The sequence below is a fragment of the Hypanus sabinus genome, chromosome 15 (assembly GCF_030144855.1).
Source record: "Hypanus sabinus isolate sHypSab1 chromosome 15, sHypSab1.hap1, whole genome shotgun sequence".
NCBI lineage: Eukaryota > Metazoa > Chordata > Chondrichthyes > Myliobatiformes > Dasyatidae > Hypanus > Hypanus sabinus.
This window is the reverse complement of record NC_082720.1, coordinates 47,692,274-47,707,251: the sequence shown is the minus strand read 5'-3', so window position 1 is coordinate 47,707,251 and position 14,978 is coordinate 47,692,274. Positions and strand designations below refer to the sequence as shown.

At 38.6% G+C, this 14,978-nt stretch overlaps 1 protein-coding gene across 2 annotated transcripts in view; it reads right to left on the bottom strand.

Moving 5' to 3' along the window:
* Window positions 1-14,978, bottom strand: part of LOC132405482 (A disintegrin and metalloproteinase with thrombospondin motifs 2-like) — a 274,937-nt gene that overhangs the window by 78,756 nt on the left and 181,203 nt on the right. Inside the window, exon 5 of one of the 2 annotated variants that reach the window (XM_059990318.1) lies at window positions 2,466-2,549. The exons of the other annotated variant lie outside the window; for it this stretch is intronic. Within the exon in view, the coding sequence (XP_059846301.1) occupies window positions 2,466-2,549 (84 nt within the window). The remainder of the gene's footprint in view (window positions 1-2,465; window positions 2,550-14,978) is intronic. 2 annotated transcript variants of the gene reach the window in all.

The window sequence follows — 14,978 nt, the reverse complement described above, 5'->3', positions numbered from 1 at the left end:
CATTTCAGGCTGAGCCTCTTCCTCAGGACTGGAAAGGAAGGAGGAAGACGGCAGAGTAAAAAGGTGGGGGAGGGGAAGAAGAACATGCTAGAAGGTGATAGGTGAAGCCAGATGGGCGGGAAAGGCAAAGGGCTGGAGAAGAAGGAACCTGATAGGAGAGGAGGGGACTATGAGAAAAAGGGAAGAAGGAGGAGCAATAAGGGGTGAGGAGAGGCAAGTAGCAAGAGGTCAGAGTGGGGAATGGAAGAAATGGGAAAAGAGGGGAAAAGAAAGAGAAATCGATACTCGTGACATCAGGTTGGAGGAAACTTAGATGGAATACGAGGTGTTGCTCCTCCACCCTGAGAGTGGCCTCATCATGGCAGAAAGACTGACAAGTCAGAACGGGAATGGGGATAGGAATTAAAATGGCTGGCCACCGGATATATTGACAGCTGCATTGGTGCTGTATCATGCACCCATACTAAGTTTGTCAATTTCATCAACTTTGCCTAAAGCTTCCATCCTGCCCTTAAGTTCAGTTTTGACTTACGAGGGGTGATTGATAAGTTTGTGGCCTAAGGTAGAAGGTGTCAATTTTAGAAAACCTAGCACATTTATTTTTCCTACATTTACACACTTAGTCCAGCGGTCTTGGAGCATACAGATCCCTTCTTTGAAGAAGTCTTGGACCTCCAGAAGTGGTCCACAGCATGGGGTGATTGAAAAGTTCGTGGCCTAAGTTAGAAGGAGATGAGTTATTAACTTCAAACTTTCTGCATCTTCACTCAAAGAGTTGAACTGCAAGTGTATGTAACGAGAGCTGTATAACTCATCTCCTTCTACCTTAGGCCACAAACTGATCAATCACCCGTGCTGTGGACCACTTGGCGGTCCAAGACACTCTCGTTACATGCATGTGCAATTCAATTTTCTACAAAGAAGGGATCTGTATGCTCCACAACTGCTGGACTAAGTGTATAGATGTAGGAGGGGACTATGGTTGAAAAATAAATGTGCTAGGTTTTCTAAAATTGACTCCTTCTACCTTAGGCCACAAACTTATCAATCACCCTCGTATCTTTGCCCTTTCTCGATTCCTCTATTTACACCTCTGAAGGCAAATTGTCTACTGACATCATTTATAATTCACATTTATCTTGACTATAGCTCTTCCCACCCTGACTCCTGTTCCCTTTTCTCAGTTTCTTTGTCTCTATTGGATCTGTTCCCAGAATATCAGTTAGAGGGATAGAGTTCCTGGACATCAGTTAGAGGGATAGAGTTCCTCTTGTCCTCACCTACCACCCAATCAGCCTCCACATCCAACATATCATCCTCTAAAGTTTCTCTCATCTGCAACAGGATCCTACAACCAAACACATCTTTACTTCTTCACCCCCCCCCCCACCCCACTCTCCACTTCCCACAAGGATTGCTCCCTCTGTGATTCCCTTTCCCATTTATTACTCCCTACCAATCTTCGTCTGGGTATGTATCCCTGCAAGTGACAGAAATGCTACACCTGCCCATTCACCTCCCCTCCCCCCCCCCCCCCCCATCTCCATTCAGGGCCCCAGACAGTCTTCCCACTTGAGCAACAATTCAGCAGTGAGTCTGCTGGGATTGTTTATTATACTCTGTGCTTCCAGTGCGGCCTCCTCTGTATCGGTGAGACCAGACATAAACTGGGGAATTGCTTGGCATTTCAATTCCTATCGCCATCCCAACATGTTGGGCCATGGCCTCCTTTTCTGCCACAATGAGGGCACTCTCAGGGTGGAAGAGCAACACCTCATATTCCATCTAGGTTGCCTCCAGACTTATGGTATGAACATCGATTTCTCCTTCTGGTAATTTATCTTTCTCTTTTTTTCTTTTCCCCTCACCCTTTGCTTTTCTTCCATTCCCCTCTCTGGTCCTCTTCTCCTCACCTGCCTATCACCTCCCACTGGTGCCCCTCCTTCTTCCCTTTTTCCTATGGTCCACTCTCCTTTCCTATCAGATTTCTTCTCTTCCAGCCCTTTACCTATCACCTTTAGCTTGTCCTCCTTCCCCTCCCCTCCACCTTTTTATTCTGGCGGTGTCCCCCTCCTTTCCAGTCCCGTTGAAGGATTTTGTCCTGAAACGTTGACAGTTTATTCATTTTCATAGACTCTGCCTGACCAGCTGTTCTGGATTCTGAGTATCTGCAAAATCTCTCCTTGTTTTTAATTTGCTTCACCATGGTGCCAAAGCAATGGCAGCAAAAGGAACCTTGCCTCAAGAATATAATAATAATCAGCTCAAGGCTAACTCTTTGTAGGCAACTGCTCTCAAATGGCTACCAACAGGAGCCTAAAGCATCTACAATGTCCAGACTCCTCTGTGAAGAGAAACTTGGGAATTACTGTTTGTTTGATTTGTAGTAACCATAAAGCATGCAGAGCATTTTTACTTTACCGAAGGCTACATATGTACTCAGACAGAAATAGATTTTCTATTACCTTTTCATAACCCAGCATGATCATTCGCACCACCACAACATTGACATGTGCTCCCAGAGACTCATCATGGTAAATCTCATTAACCTGCAAGGAAATAAAAACAGATTTGACAGGAGCTATTAGACAAAAATAAATTGTTTATATGAAAGCATTTCATGCCCAGAAATTCCTATCTAAAGATCAGATTTCATTTTCAACTATTCCTTCTGGATCCAAAAGAAAACAACAATCTAAATATGATTCCATCATTGTCCCATTACAATTCCTAAAGGAAATTAATAAAATATAAACTATCCCACACAATAACAATAATATGCCCAAAGTAATCAATAAGCAATATCTTGAAAGGTCATTAAATAGACATTTTGCTAAATGAGTAATCAAAAGAGATGAAATCTCATTAATAGTAATCTTTATTGTACAGTGAATCTGCCCAATTATCACTATAACATTTAAAGAGTATTGTTATTTAATATTTCCATTGTGTCAAAAATGAATGACATCCTAAAGTCTTACATTTGTCTAAAAAGGAGCCTATACCCACAATAAAGTGGCTTTGACCTTTTGGTGTCAGTAACCTGAGAAAATAGAGTTAAAACCACCTCTCTTTTATGTCACACAGTCACAAGGAAACCAAGAGTTGTGCAGGGAAGAAGCCATTATTATCATTAACTTTAGCTGACACATTTGACAACTTTGGTGTCAAAACTGAGTTGAGCACTGAGCTATATATTAGTGTCAAAGCTAATTTTGATTATTTCCACTCTTTAAAATTACTCAATACTATAATGACTTACCTACAGCTGAAATCCTTGATTTCTGCTCGATAAATCCAATAATATGCCTAGGGCCTTTATTTCCTTTACACATTCTCTGCAAACCTGAAGAAATCCAAAACTCTAATGCTTTTGCCTGACCTCACACTAAGTTCCATTCACCAAAGATCTCTACTTGCTAACCTATAAAGACTCCTTACTAAGGAATCATTATAATGACTCCCATAAACCTCCTTACAGTTAAACTATTCATACATATTTTAGCATCTTGCCTTCCTGAGTCAAATAATCCCTTTCAGATTTAAACTCCCCAAGATATCTGAGTTCCCCTAATTGTGGACTATTGGCTATCCCAAAATGTAATCGTCCCCTATTTTTTTCAGTCATCTCATCAGTCACCAGCTCCCGAGCTCTCAAATTCCTTCCCTTCTGAGCTCACTTTCCTAGCTCTAACCTCGCGTGACTTCTCCTCAGTCTTGCTCGATAACTCTTCCACAGAACTCTTGGAATACTTCGGCATGGTAATAGCATTGAGTATATGGAAGTTGTTGTTCTGATTTAAAAAGCTGTGTGTAACTCAAAATGTTTGTAGCCTTCCCATTTTCACATTATTTCACAGTGATTAAAGTACAATTTTATTCATTACCTACTAAACACTTTCTAATGTCATTGTTTTCAAAATATCAAGAGAATAAGGACAAATTTTAAATTAATATCTGTATGGTCTGGAGTCAAGCAATAGGGACTGATTGATAACGCCAGCCACGTCTACAGCATATTGGATTATCTGCAGTCTTAAAGAACAGCTGTTTTTGATTAAATGGCAAAGCCAGTTGGAAGCTAAGAACTGTACAATAAAATTACAGTGCTTTAGGGACTTATCATACTGTGCACTGAAATAAGTCAGTTTTTCAAATATATATTAAAAAGTCAGATTTAAGTTCACTAATCTGTGACCTTTCCAAATAATATTTAACTGGGGCAGATTTTTAAGCAATGTTTAATCAATTGTAATAGAAACATGGGCAATTCTATAAAACTTCAAAAATGTGCTAAGGTGGTTAGGATCACTGACTCCAATGTAACTTTGTCAAAAATTCACCTCATTGCAAATGTTGCTGTTTAAAATGTGTTCATAACCATTTTTGATAAGGAATGGCAAACCAAAACAGTAAACATCCGTGGAGGATTAAAATTTCAGGATTTAAAGATGCAGTGGGACACCTGAATTCAGATGGAAATTTTGGCTTAAATACAGGAAACACACCTCTTCACTAAAATATTGAGCATACTGAGTATTTAGGATATATGCAGGAATGCAAATAATGATCTCATCTCACTAAACCACAGAGGAATCCAAGGAAGCCAAAAGATTTGTTTTCATAGGAAGCAGAAAGCTAAAAAGATAATGACTAGTCTAGAGTACAGAACACAATAAAACACTGGTGTATTTATGTTAAACATATTACTTCTGCACATCTTAAGGAACCTTATCTCTCAATTATTTCTTTTGACAACATTAGCAGTCAGGGTAGCTCAAGCAATAATTATGGCTGCAAACTTTTAGTTCTGAAATATTATAATAGGGAGATTTCTTGCTTTTATTCCTCAACACTCATAGAAGCAAACTATTTGCAAATCATTACACTGGTGCTTCTGTATACTTACTGTGTACACATATGCTGTGTTATTTATTTCATTACAATACTGAATGTGTTTCAGAAGTGCTTTGTTGGTTGTTAAATGTTTTGTGAGTTTGCAGGACCAAAATCAGGTAATTTCTTTCCTTTTACAGACACCTTTTTTTAAAATTCTAGGAAGTAGGTTAAAAGGTCCAGGGAATTCTAATCTGGTCACTCATCCAGAACCTAACAAAACACAAAATATGTTGGATTGTGTTATAAAAAAAAATCAGAAGTCCTTGGGAGCAGATCAGATTCTGATTTGAAGTGGTCAGTGAAGGACAGATTTGGTTTAATTTTATATTTGAGCATACTTTAATAAGGGATTCTTTAAAACTGGTAATTCCTCCAGTAATTTTTTTCACTATTTAAATGTCTTAGTCTCATGTCCTTGATTTGCTATTATTTCAGATATATTCTCAATAGGCCAGTGAAAGGGCAGGCGGCGGTCAGCTGGCGTTGAAGTATGTAGTTTGCAAGATGAAATGTCAGTTAGCAGATCCGTGCTCAGTAGTCATTTTACTGATTGCAGTCAATTGTTGGGAAGTTAAGGATCCAGTGGCAGAGGGTGGTGTTGACTCCCAGGTCTCAGAGTCTAGTTATGAATTTGCTTAGAATTATAGTATTGAAGGTGGAGCTGTAGTCACTAAACAATAGTCTAATGCAGGTGTGTTTACTATCTAGAGATGAAAACAGAGTCAAAAATATGGCATCCACTGTAGATCTAATTCTGGTAGGCAAATTGGAAAGGGTGGGATGCAAGAATTAATGACCAGCCTCTCAAATGGTGGATGACACAGCAATTGACGGTAGTCATTAAAGCACATTTCCTTGTCTTACTTAGATACTAGTATGATAGTGATGTTCTTTGAGCTTCTTAAACCTATTCTCTTATTACTTAAAAATATCTTCCACATGTAGTCTTCATCACTTTAACAATCCCTTGGTTTTAACTAAGCTGAGAGTCACAAAAGGTGCAATGATTTTTTGAATTATTCTCAAATTCATATTGTCTATACCTTGTTGCAATAATAATAGCTGTGATTCAATAGTCCTTTAGCTTAAAACCAGCTTTCAATAGTGGTTTATGTTCAAGGCCACTGTAAATTCTCTTGACATTTCTATGTCCTTTCACAGTTATTTTCCTGAGGCTCACAGTCCTCTTCTAGGTCAGTGCCAATCTTTGTTTTTAGTCAGCAATTGACAGCTTGTGCAAGGAGGACTTTGATGAAAAGTACACTGCATCAGTTTGCTTTTACCAAATCTATAATCCTTTTTAATCACAGTTTTTAATATTCTCTAATTTATTTCCATCTAATGCACTCAGTTTCCCTATAAAATCCGCATTAAAAAAATAAAAAACCTGTTGACAGTAAATTTCCTCCTTCCATTATATTCAAGATTTCTTCAGTACCTGGAAAAATATTAGTGATGGGGCAATATTAGTTGATTAATCAATCAGCTTAAACTATTCAAATGATACATTTCAGACTCTGATACAGTTTTCTATTGCAATACATTAGAGGCACTTCTTACCTCAAGACATGTTTCTTAACCTGCCACTAGTTATCAGTTTATCACCCAGATGTGAGGCTTTATTAAATCTCAAAACTAGCAACTCCTAAGTGCTAATGTTACAATTTAAAGAAACCAAGTGACCCTTCCAAAATTAAATGCATTTCACTGAATTTGAAAAGCCAGCTAGCTTTGAAAATGTGTGTTATTAAAATAAAGGTTTTTACTTCCAATATTTCCATTAGAACCTTACATAAAATATAATCAAATCAACGCTGTAAGCATGGGAGTATCAAATAGCAGTGATCCATCTTTGGATTATACACCAGAATCCTAAACTGGGAAGTTGGAAATCAATGAAAATTAATAGTCACATCAGGCATATCCCTGCTGCAAACCATGAAATATACATTAGCCAAGCAGTATACAGGGATAATTTTATTAAAGGAACTGACAAAGTATTAGTAATTGCAATATTGTATATATTTTATGTCATCATTAGAGATTCAGATTTAGTTTTGGGCTTACCATTTTCTGTATTCCTCAGAAGATAGAGAATTATCTTGCACAATTTGTGATCATAAATAAAAATTAAGTAATAACTGAGATGGTTTTGGTAAATCTGATAATACAGCTAAATGTCAACAGCAACAAATACAGCATCATCGAGATAGGTGCATTTAACAAATGAAATTATTCTCTCCTGCTTTGCTATATCAGTCGTGTTTTGCAGCTTTTTGCAAAGGGCTGATAGTTACGGAGACATGAAAAAAATGGCAAGGTCCAAGGCTGTGCTAACAATATAATAAACTCTTAGCTTTGACCAGGCTGTCACGTGGGGCTAAGCATTTCCCAGGAGGGAGGGTGGGAAACTTGGAGTCACTCACAGCCACTGTTGAGCAGTTGATGGTCAGTTTCTGAACAACATCAGCAAAAGTTTGTAAAGAGCTGTTTCTGATTACTTTCAAATGGAACAAGAGCATCGCAGAAGGTAGGTAATAAATCCACACGAGTCATGTGGAGTACAATTCCTCTGAATCACATCATACACACTAACCCGAAGCAAGCCTGATTACCACCATTCAGGCTTTAAAAATTATGCAATATGCAAGACTTGCAAAATGCATGGGAACCAATGGTAAAATTATTTTAAGTACTACGTACATGTATTAATTATATTAATTTATTTTATGTTTCATTTTAAGTCATTTCAGTGTGATGACCACACAAAATCATTTCTGCTCCACCTACCATTAGCCAAACATCTTGAGACACAGAGGGAAGTCAGCTGTTGAGGCCAGACTCAATAAATCTTGCATTAAATTTAATTAACAGTTCAGACAAATTGCATAAGGCAGTAATTTCTGAAATTTTACTAGGTCTGGTCTGAAATAAGAATCATACATTGAGGTTGTGAGCTTTGGCTTTTCCATCATCATCTCAAACTGGCTTATATGTCGGCAGCTGACTTGCCTGCATTTCAACCAGTACTCCAAATCCCCAAGAGGCAAGTAGCATTGTTTTATGCTTAATAAACTGATCTGCAGGCACTGATGCTCTCAAAAGTCTTTTAGATCAAAATTTCCTGCATGAACATTGGAGCAGAATGCAAATTAATCAGCCACAGTGAAAAAGAATTAAACTTTTACAAGTTCAGAATGCTGCTGCTGCAGCAGCAAGCTAAGAGGGCAGTAAGTGATTGAGGAAATAATTCTGTCATAAAATTGAGTGGATAGCAGAAAGAGCAGTTTCAGGGATCCCTTCTGAATCTGGAACTACCAGTCCTGAATGAATCAAGGTTAGTAAAGAGGGTAAATATTAGACTGTGGAATCTGAAAGTAAATTCATTCAAAATCATGAAAGAAAATTCAGCATGCACTTGCTCTAAATATAGCATAATTGGTGAGTTTCCAGACTAATAGTCAAACGTCTGGATTATTCATTTAGAAATATGGGCTCAAATCCCACCATGTCAGCTGGAAAACTTAGATAATAAATCTTAAAGATATGGTTATACCAATAATAGGTGAAGGAAGTGATAGGATTGATATAAAAATATGCCTGATGCACCTCTCCTCACTGGGAAACAAATTTGTCACCATGACCTGATTTGATCCATGTGTGACTCAGACTCACCAATATAATGGCCTCTTAGCTGAAATAACACAGCAAGCCATATAGTTCAAAGGAAAGTTACTGACAGGTAACATGATATCTATCCATCTGCAGTGACTGAATTGTGGCATTTGTTGTAAATGAAGCCTCCGTCCACTCTTCTATTCTGCAGCTTTGGGCCCACATCTTTGCATGGGTATCATGTAGTTAAATCTGCTTTTAGCTAATGTCAACAGGCTAAATCTGTCAATAGTTTAAGATATCTGCAGGCCATTCTCACTTTAAGCATCTTCTGCAGTTGCTGGAAATCTTGAGCAACACACACAAAGTAAAAGAGAAATTCAGCAAGTCAGACAGCATCTATGGAGTGGAATAAGCAGTTGATGTTTCAGGCTGACACAGTTCATCTGGGTATTTCTGCATATTTCTGTTTGCATTTTATATTTTTTCAGTGAAGATGAGGATCACCACAATACATTCATATCATCCATCAAGCAGCTTGCTCCTCTGAAATCTTTATTTCTTTGTTGATAAAGATAACAAAGGACATTCAGGCTCAGCAGTCTAGTGAATAACCTCCTTCACATAACCTTTACTATTCTATCTCTGAAAATGCATTGACTTTCTATCCAACCAAAGGTGCTGTTGTCCACCTCATAGGATTTAACATTGCTAATCAACATTTCATAAACACTTCCTAAAAAACTGAAATGCACCATTTCCTTTGGACTTTAACAATGTGACAACCCTGTGATGCTCTCAAGTAGTCCCTAACCTTCTGCAACAAAGAGATAGGCTACAAAAGAATGTAAACTCTGCAGCTTCAGTTAAATGATTAATAGTATTTACTTGCTAAACTTAGAGACAATAATCATTGTTACGAACAAACATGACAGTGTTATAAAATATGCTGAACGGCTAGTCAGAAAAACAAAGCTATTAATGCTGAAGGGAAGTTAAATATCAGCATGAGGAAGAAGACAACAGCAGAGATTGGATTAGCTCAGGTCATTCATGCAGTACTTTACAATGAATAAAGCTTCTGCAATACAAGAAGAGAAAGCAGATTTCATTTGTAAAGCATTTGGCCTCAGGTTGTTCTAAAATACTTTACAACCAACGAATTACTTTTGAAGCGTGGTCTCTGTTGTATTGGTAAACATCGAAGTGAATGGTTGAGGGAAATGTTTGGTTCCTAAGCCACTTAAAATATGGCAGTCAATTTTGCATAGGAAGACAAGTGGTCAAATACTCTGCTTCATTAGCTGAAAGATAAGTATTAGCCTGAAAATTAGAACTCCTTAATCTTCTTTGAGTCAAGGCCATTATAAGTGGCAAGCAAGATCACAGTGTAAGGTTTTATCCTTCAACATCTTAAAACACTCAATTCTACACTGAGGTGTTTAAATCATGTGATGGTGTTTAAATTCACAAACTTGCTTAGGAAACAATCATTGAACTAAAGAAAAAAAAAGGTGGACACTGATTTTCCTGGATGTAATTCAATGAGCTTATCCTTGGAAGGAGGTGCCAGAACTCGGAGAAAATTCAAATTAGAAATTCCAAAAGGAGACAGTCAAGATGTGGGAGTCGATCTCCCTCTTTCCTAATATCCATTTCTTGCTCTCAGACTGCCTCGAGCCATCCCATGATTTCCACTCAGCATCACCGCCTCACCTTTAATGTGAGACAGATATGTTAGGAAAACATAACCGTGTGTCTCAAAGAATTCAAGGAGGAAATTTCATTAATTAAAATAAGAATGCAGGCTGCAGTTACCATCGGGAAATAGTTCACATTGTTATATTACTTTTTTGTCTCATCTCTACTGTTCTACCCCCTATTCAGAGCAACAAGGTAATCCTTGAATTTTAATTCCCTTGAGGCAGGTATCACTAACATTCTCCTGTATATCTTTGACCCTGATTATTGTTATTACATGTGTAACTTAGCTTAAGTTAAGATTTATGTAACTGGAAATTTCTCTTCTATAAAACATCTAGCAGAAGAAATGGAATCTTTAGCTTTTGCTCCACCTCTTTTAGATTAAACTGATAAAAGGTGAGTCACAGATTAAAAGGGCAAAATTAGCATATTGTCTTTTTGGTAATCTAATACTAGTGGTACAAATGCATAGTCTGGCTGTGTTTATCATTAAAGCTTGAAATTTTTCTGGGGTTAAGCCACACGCCCAAGCAATTATAAATTTATCTGTTGGATGCACTAATGACTCAGCTGATAGCATTCATCAAAACAAAGTCCTGATGAAGTCTCTTGGCCCAAAGCTTTAACTGTTTATCCCTCTCCATAGCCTCACTTGCAGAGTTCCTCCAGCATTTTGTGTGTGTTGCCCTAGATAATAGTCAAGCAGTTCTGCTATCAACCAAGACTGGTAACCATTCTCCTGTGAGAAACTAAGAATAATACAATGTAAATAAATTAAACACAAATCTTTTATTATAGCTGTCATTTCTTTAAACATGATTTTGCCTAAAACAGTATTTGATCTCCTAAGGTGCATTAAAACATGCCTACATTTAGTTCAAGTGGTTAACTGATCTCTACCACAGACAAAAAAATGTGGTTTTAAGGCCATAAAACATAGGAGCAGAATTAGGCCATTTGGCCCATCACATATGCTCTGCCATTCTGTCATGGCTGATTTATTATCCACCTCAACCTCATTTACCTGCCTTCTTCCCCTTAACCTTTAATGCCCTGCCTAATCAAAAACCTATTAACCTTTGCTTTAAATATTCACAATGACTTGGTCTCCACAGACATCCACGATAATAAATTCCACAGGTTCACCATCCTCTGGCAAAAGAAATTCCTCCACATTTCTGTTCTAAATGGATGCCCTTCTATTCTGAGGCTGTGCCATCTGGTCCTAGACTCCCCCACTATAAGAAACAGCCTTTCCACGTCCACTCTACCTAGGCCTTCCAATATTCGCTAGGTTTCAATGAAGTCCCCTTATTTTTCTAAACTCCAGTGAGAACAGGCCCAGAACCTCACGCTTTAACCCTTCCGTTCCTGGAATAATTCTCATGAACCTCCTCTGGACCCACTCCAAAACAAGCACATCTTTTTCTTAGATAAGGAGCCCAAAACTGCTCACAATATTCTAAGTGCAGTCTGACCAATGACTTATAAAGCCTCAGCATTACATCTTTGCTCCTAAATTCTAATGCTCTCAAAATGAATGCTAACCAAAGCATTTGCCTTCCTTACTTGCAAGTTAACCTTTTTGGAATCCTGCACAAGGACTTCCAAGTTCCATTACACCTCTGAATTTTGATTTTTCTCCTATTTAGAAAATAGACTACATCTTTATTCCTTCTACCAAAGTGCATGACCATACACTTTCCTCCCTATATTCCATTTGCCACTTCTTTGCCCATTCTTCCAATCTGTAAAAGCCCTTCTACAGGCTCTCTGCTTGCTCTACACTGCCCCTTTATCAATCTTTGTATCATCTGCAAACTTGATAACAATGCCATTAATTCTACCATCCTAATCATTGATGTATAACGTGAAAAGGAGTGATCCCAATACCAAACACCACTAGTCACCAGTAGCCAACCAGAATAGACGTCCTTTATTCTGACTCTTTGCCTCCTGCCTGTCAGCCAAACTTCAATCCACGCTAGTATCCGTCCTGTAATACCATGGGCTCTTATCTTATTAAGCAGCCTCATGTGCAGCACCATCTTTGTCTATCCTGCCTGTTATTTCCTCAAGGAATTCCAACAGATTTGTCATTTGTCATGTTACCATGTGCCTCCAAGTACCCACAAGACCTCATCCTTAGTAATGGATTCCAACATCTTCCCAATCACCAAATGATGTTGGGATGATTTCCACTAAGGACCAAACACTAAAGTGGGACCTGATGAACTCTTACCAAGTGTCTCGCCAATTTTGCACAACTCCAATTGGTTCATTGTGCAGCATTTAGGAAAGGTTGCCAGACCTAAAAAGTACATTCCCCCCAGCTGCCATGTATGTTGCTGTCATACTGGGGATAAAGGTTAGTGAGAAGAAGGAAGTCTCTCCCACAATTGTTCAAAGACCCAATGAATGAAATAGAAACAGCTAGAAATACTCAGCAGACCAGGCAGAGATATTGAGTTAACATTACAGACTGATGACATTTGATAAGGCAAAATTACCAAAAAATACCCGTACAGGTTGACCTTCACTAATCCGACTACCTGTAATCCATTTCCTTCAATAATTCGGCACTGATTTCAAATTCTCTGCACAACTGTAATTTCAAATTTCCTGGGCCACCGTACCAATCTGCTGCGCATTGTTTTGGTTGCGCTAGATCTGTTCAGGTGTTGGCCCGCTCTTGTAAGCACAGACAAGCGATTCCCGCATTTATTAATATCATTTGCTCTTTTTTGGCCGCAGTGAGTAAAGGAAATGCACCTCGTGCTGTGAAGCGATAACACCGCACATTATCCATTAAAGATAATGTTGAACTCTTGAAAAAGCTGGACAGTGGTGTATCGGTGAAAAGCTTGTGCGAGTGTTACAACGTTGGCTCGTCCACAGTGTACGATATAAAGAAACAGAAAGAAAAACTGCTACATTTCTTTGCTGGTAGTGGCTCCAAGAAACAGATGTGCGCAAGAAAAACAATGAAAGACGGAAGAAGTTCGGAACTAGATAAAGTGCTGATAATGTGGTTTAATCTTTGTGTAGGTGAAGGTGTTGAACTATCTGGAGATATGGTGAAGGAACAAGCAAAAGTGTTTCATGTAGAACTAGGACTAGATTATGAGTGTGACTATAGTGATGGCTGGCTTCATCGGTTCAAGCAGCGTCACGGCTTACAGCTTCATGCAGTGTGTGGTCAAAAACGTTCAGCAGACAAGGAAGCAGCAGCAGAGTTTGTTGACGAGTTCACTAAGTTAGTCTCTGATGAAAAATTAAGCCCCGAGCAGGTGTACAATGCTGATGAGACTGCTTTGTATTGGAGAAGTACACCAAGAACATTAACAACAGCAGATGTAGAATTGCCAACAGGTTTTAAGGCAGCGAGAGATCGTGTGACTGCTAGGCTGCTCTAATGCTGCAGGAACCCACAGATGTAAGTTACTGGTCATTGGCAAAAGTCTACATCCCAGGGCCTTCAAAGGTATGATGCAATTTCCTGTAATTTATCGTGCTAACAAAAACGGATGGATTACAACTAGCATCACACTCGAATGGTTTGAAAATTATTTTGTTCCCGAAGCACAAGCTCACTGTGACTCTGTTGGTCTGCACCATGACTGTAAGATAATGCTTGTTATAGACAACTGCTCAGCACACCCGAAAGCAGAACTCCTCGTAAAAACAATGCTTTCAGTATCATCTTGCCACCTAACTGTACGTCATTAATTCAACCCCTGGACAATGGCAATCTCTCAAGCCGAAGTATCGTTCCCTGTTTGTGAGGCACCTTTTGAGTGCAGCTAATGCTGGCAGACTGGTAAAGGAATTTATAAAGGATTTTAATATGAAAGAGATGATTTACTGTGCTGCTAAGGCTTGGAGGTCTGTCGAGCCATCCACACTGAAGGATGGTTGGCATAGATTCTGGCCAGGTTTAATGTTTGAGGCTGCACCTGGTGAAGACACTGGGAATGACTTTACAGGCTTTAGAGTTTCCAAGGAAAAACAGATGATACGTGAACTGCTTTCTTTTGCTTAAGAGCTTACTAATCCTGCTGCCAAGGATCTTGCATCAAGGTTCAATGATGACAATGTTGAAGAATGGATGAATATAGATGAGGATGAGCCTACTGTTTATCATTATACTGACTCGGAAATTGTGCAGATGGTTGTACATCCAGAGAAAGAAGATATTGGAAGAGAAAGCAGTGATGAAGATGAGGAAGTTGTAGCAGAGAGACTTTCCATTGACAGGCTAATTAAGTTGACAGGTCAAATGCTGATAGGATTAGAGCAACAATGTTTGATAACTGAGCAAGATGTTGATGGTCCTGGCAACCCTACACTTGCAAACATGAAACTTTGCCTGAAGGTATATTAAACATGTCACTTTAGAAGTGAAAGTACTCAACTTTTCTGTAATTCCTGTACATTTACCTGTACCCTTTATTTTATCTGTGCCTGTACATATATTACTTTATTAAAAATTCACTTGCTACTTATTTAATATTTCTGTTTCATTATTATCTACTGATTTACATGATATTTTAAAGATATGATGAGGTGGTTAGCTATTGCTTAATGTTATCCTTCTGTAATCCGGCACTCCTCAGGTTCCAATGGTGCCGGATTAGTGAAGGTCGACCTGTATTAAATTGGAAAGAAGGAAATAGATGGGGGCAACAAAAGGAATATCTGTGATAGGATGAATGTCTTGCAAACAATGGCAACTTTGGCTGATAGGTGGTGGTGGTGAT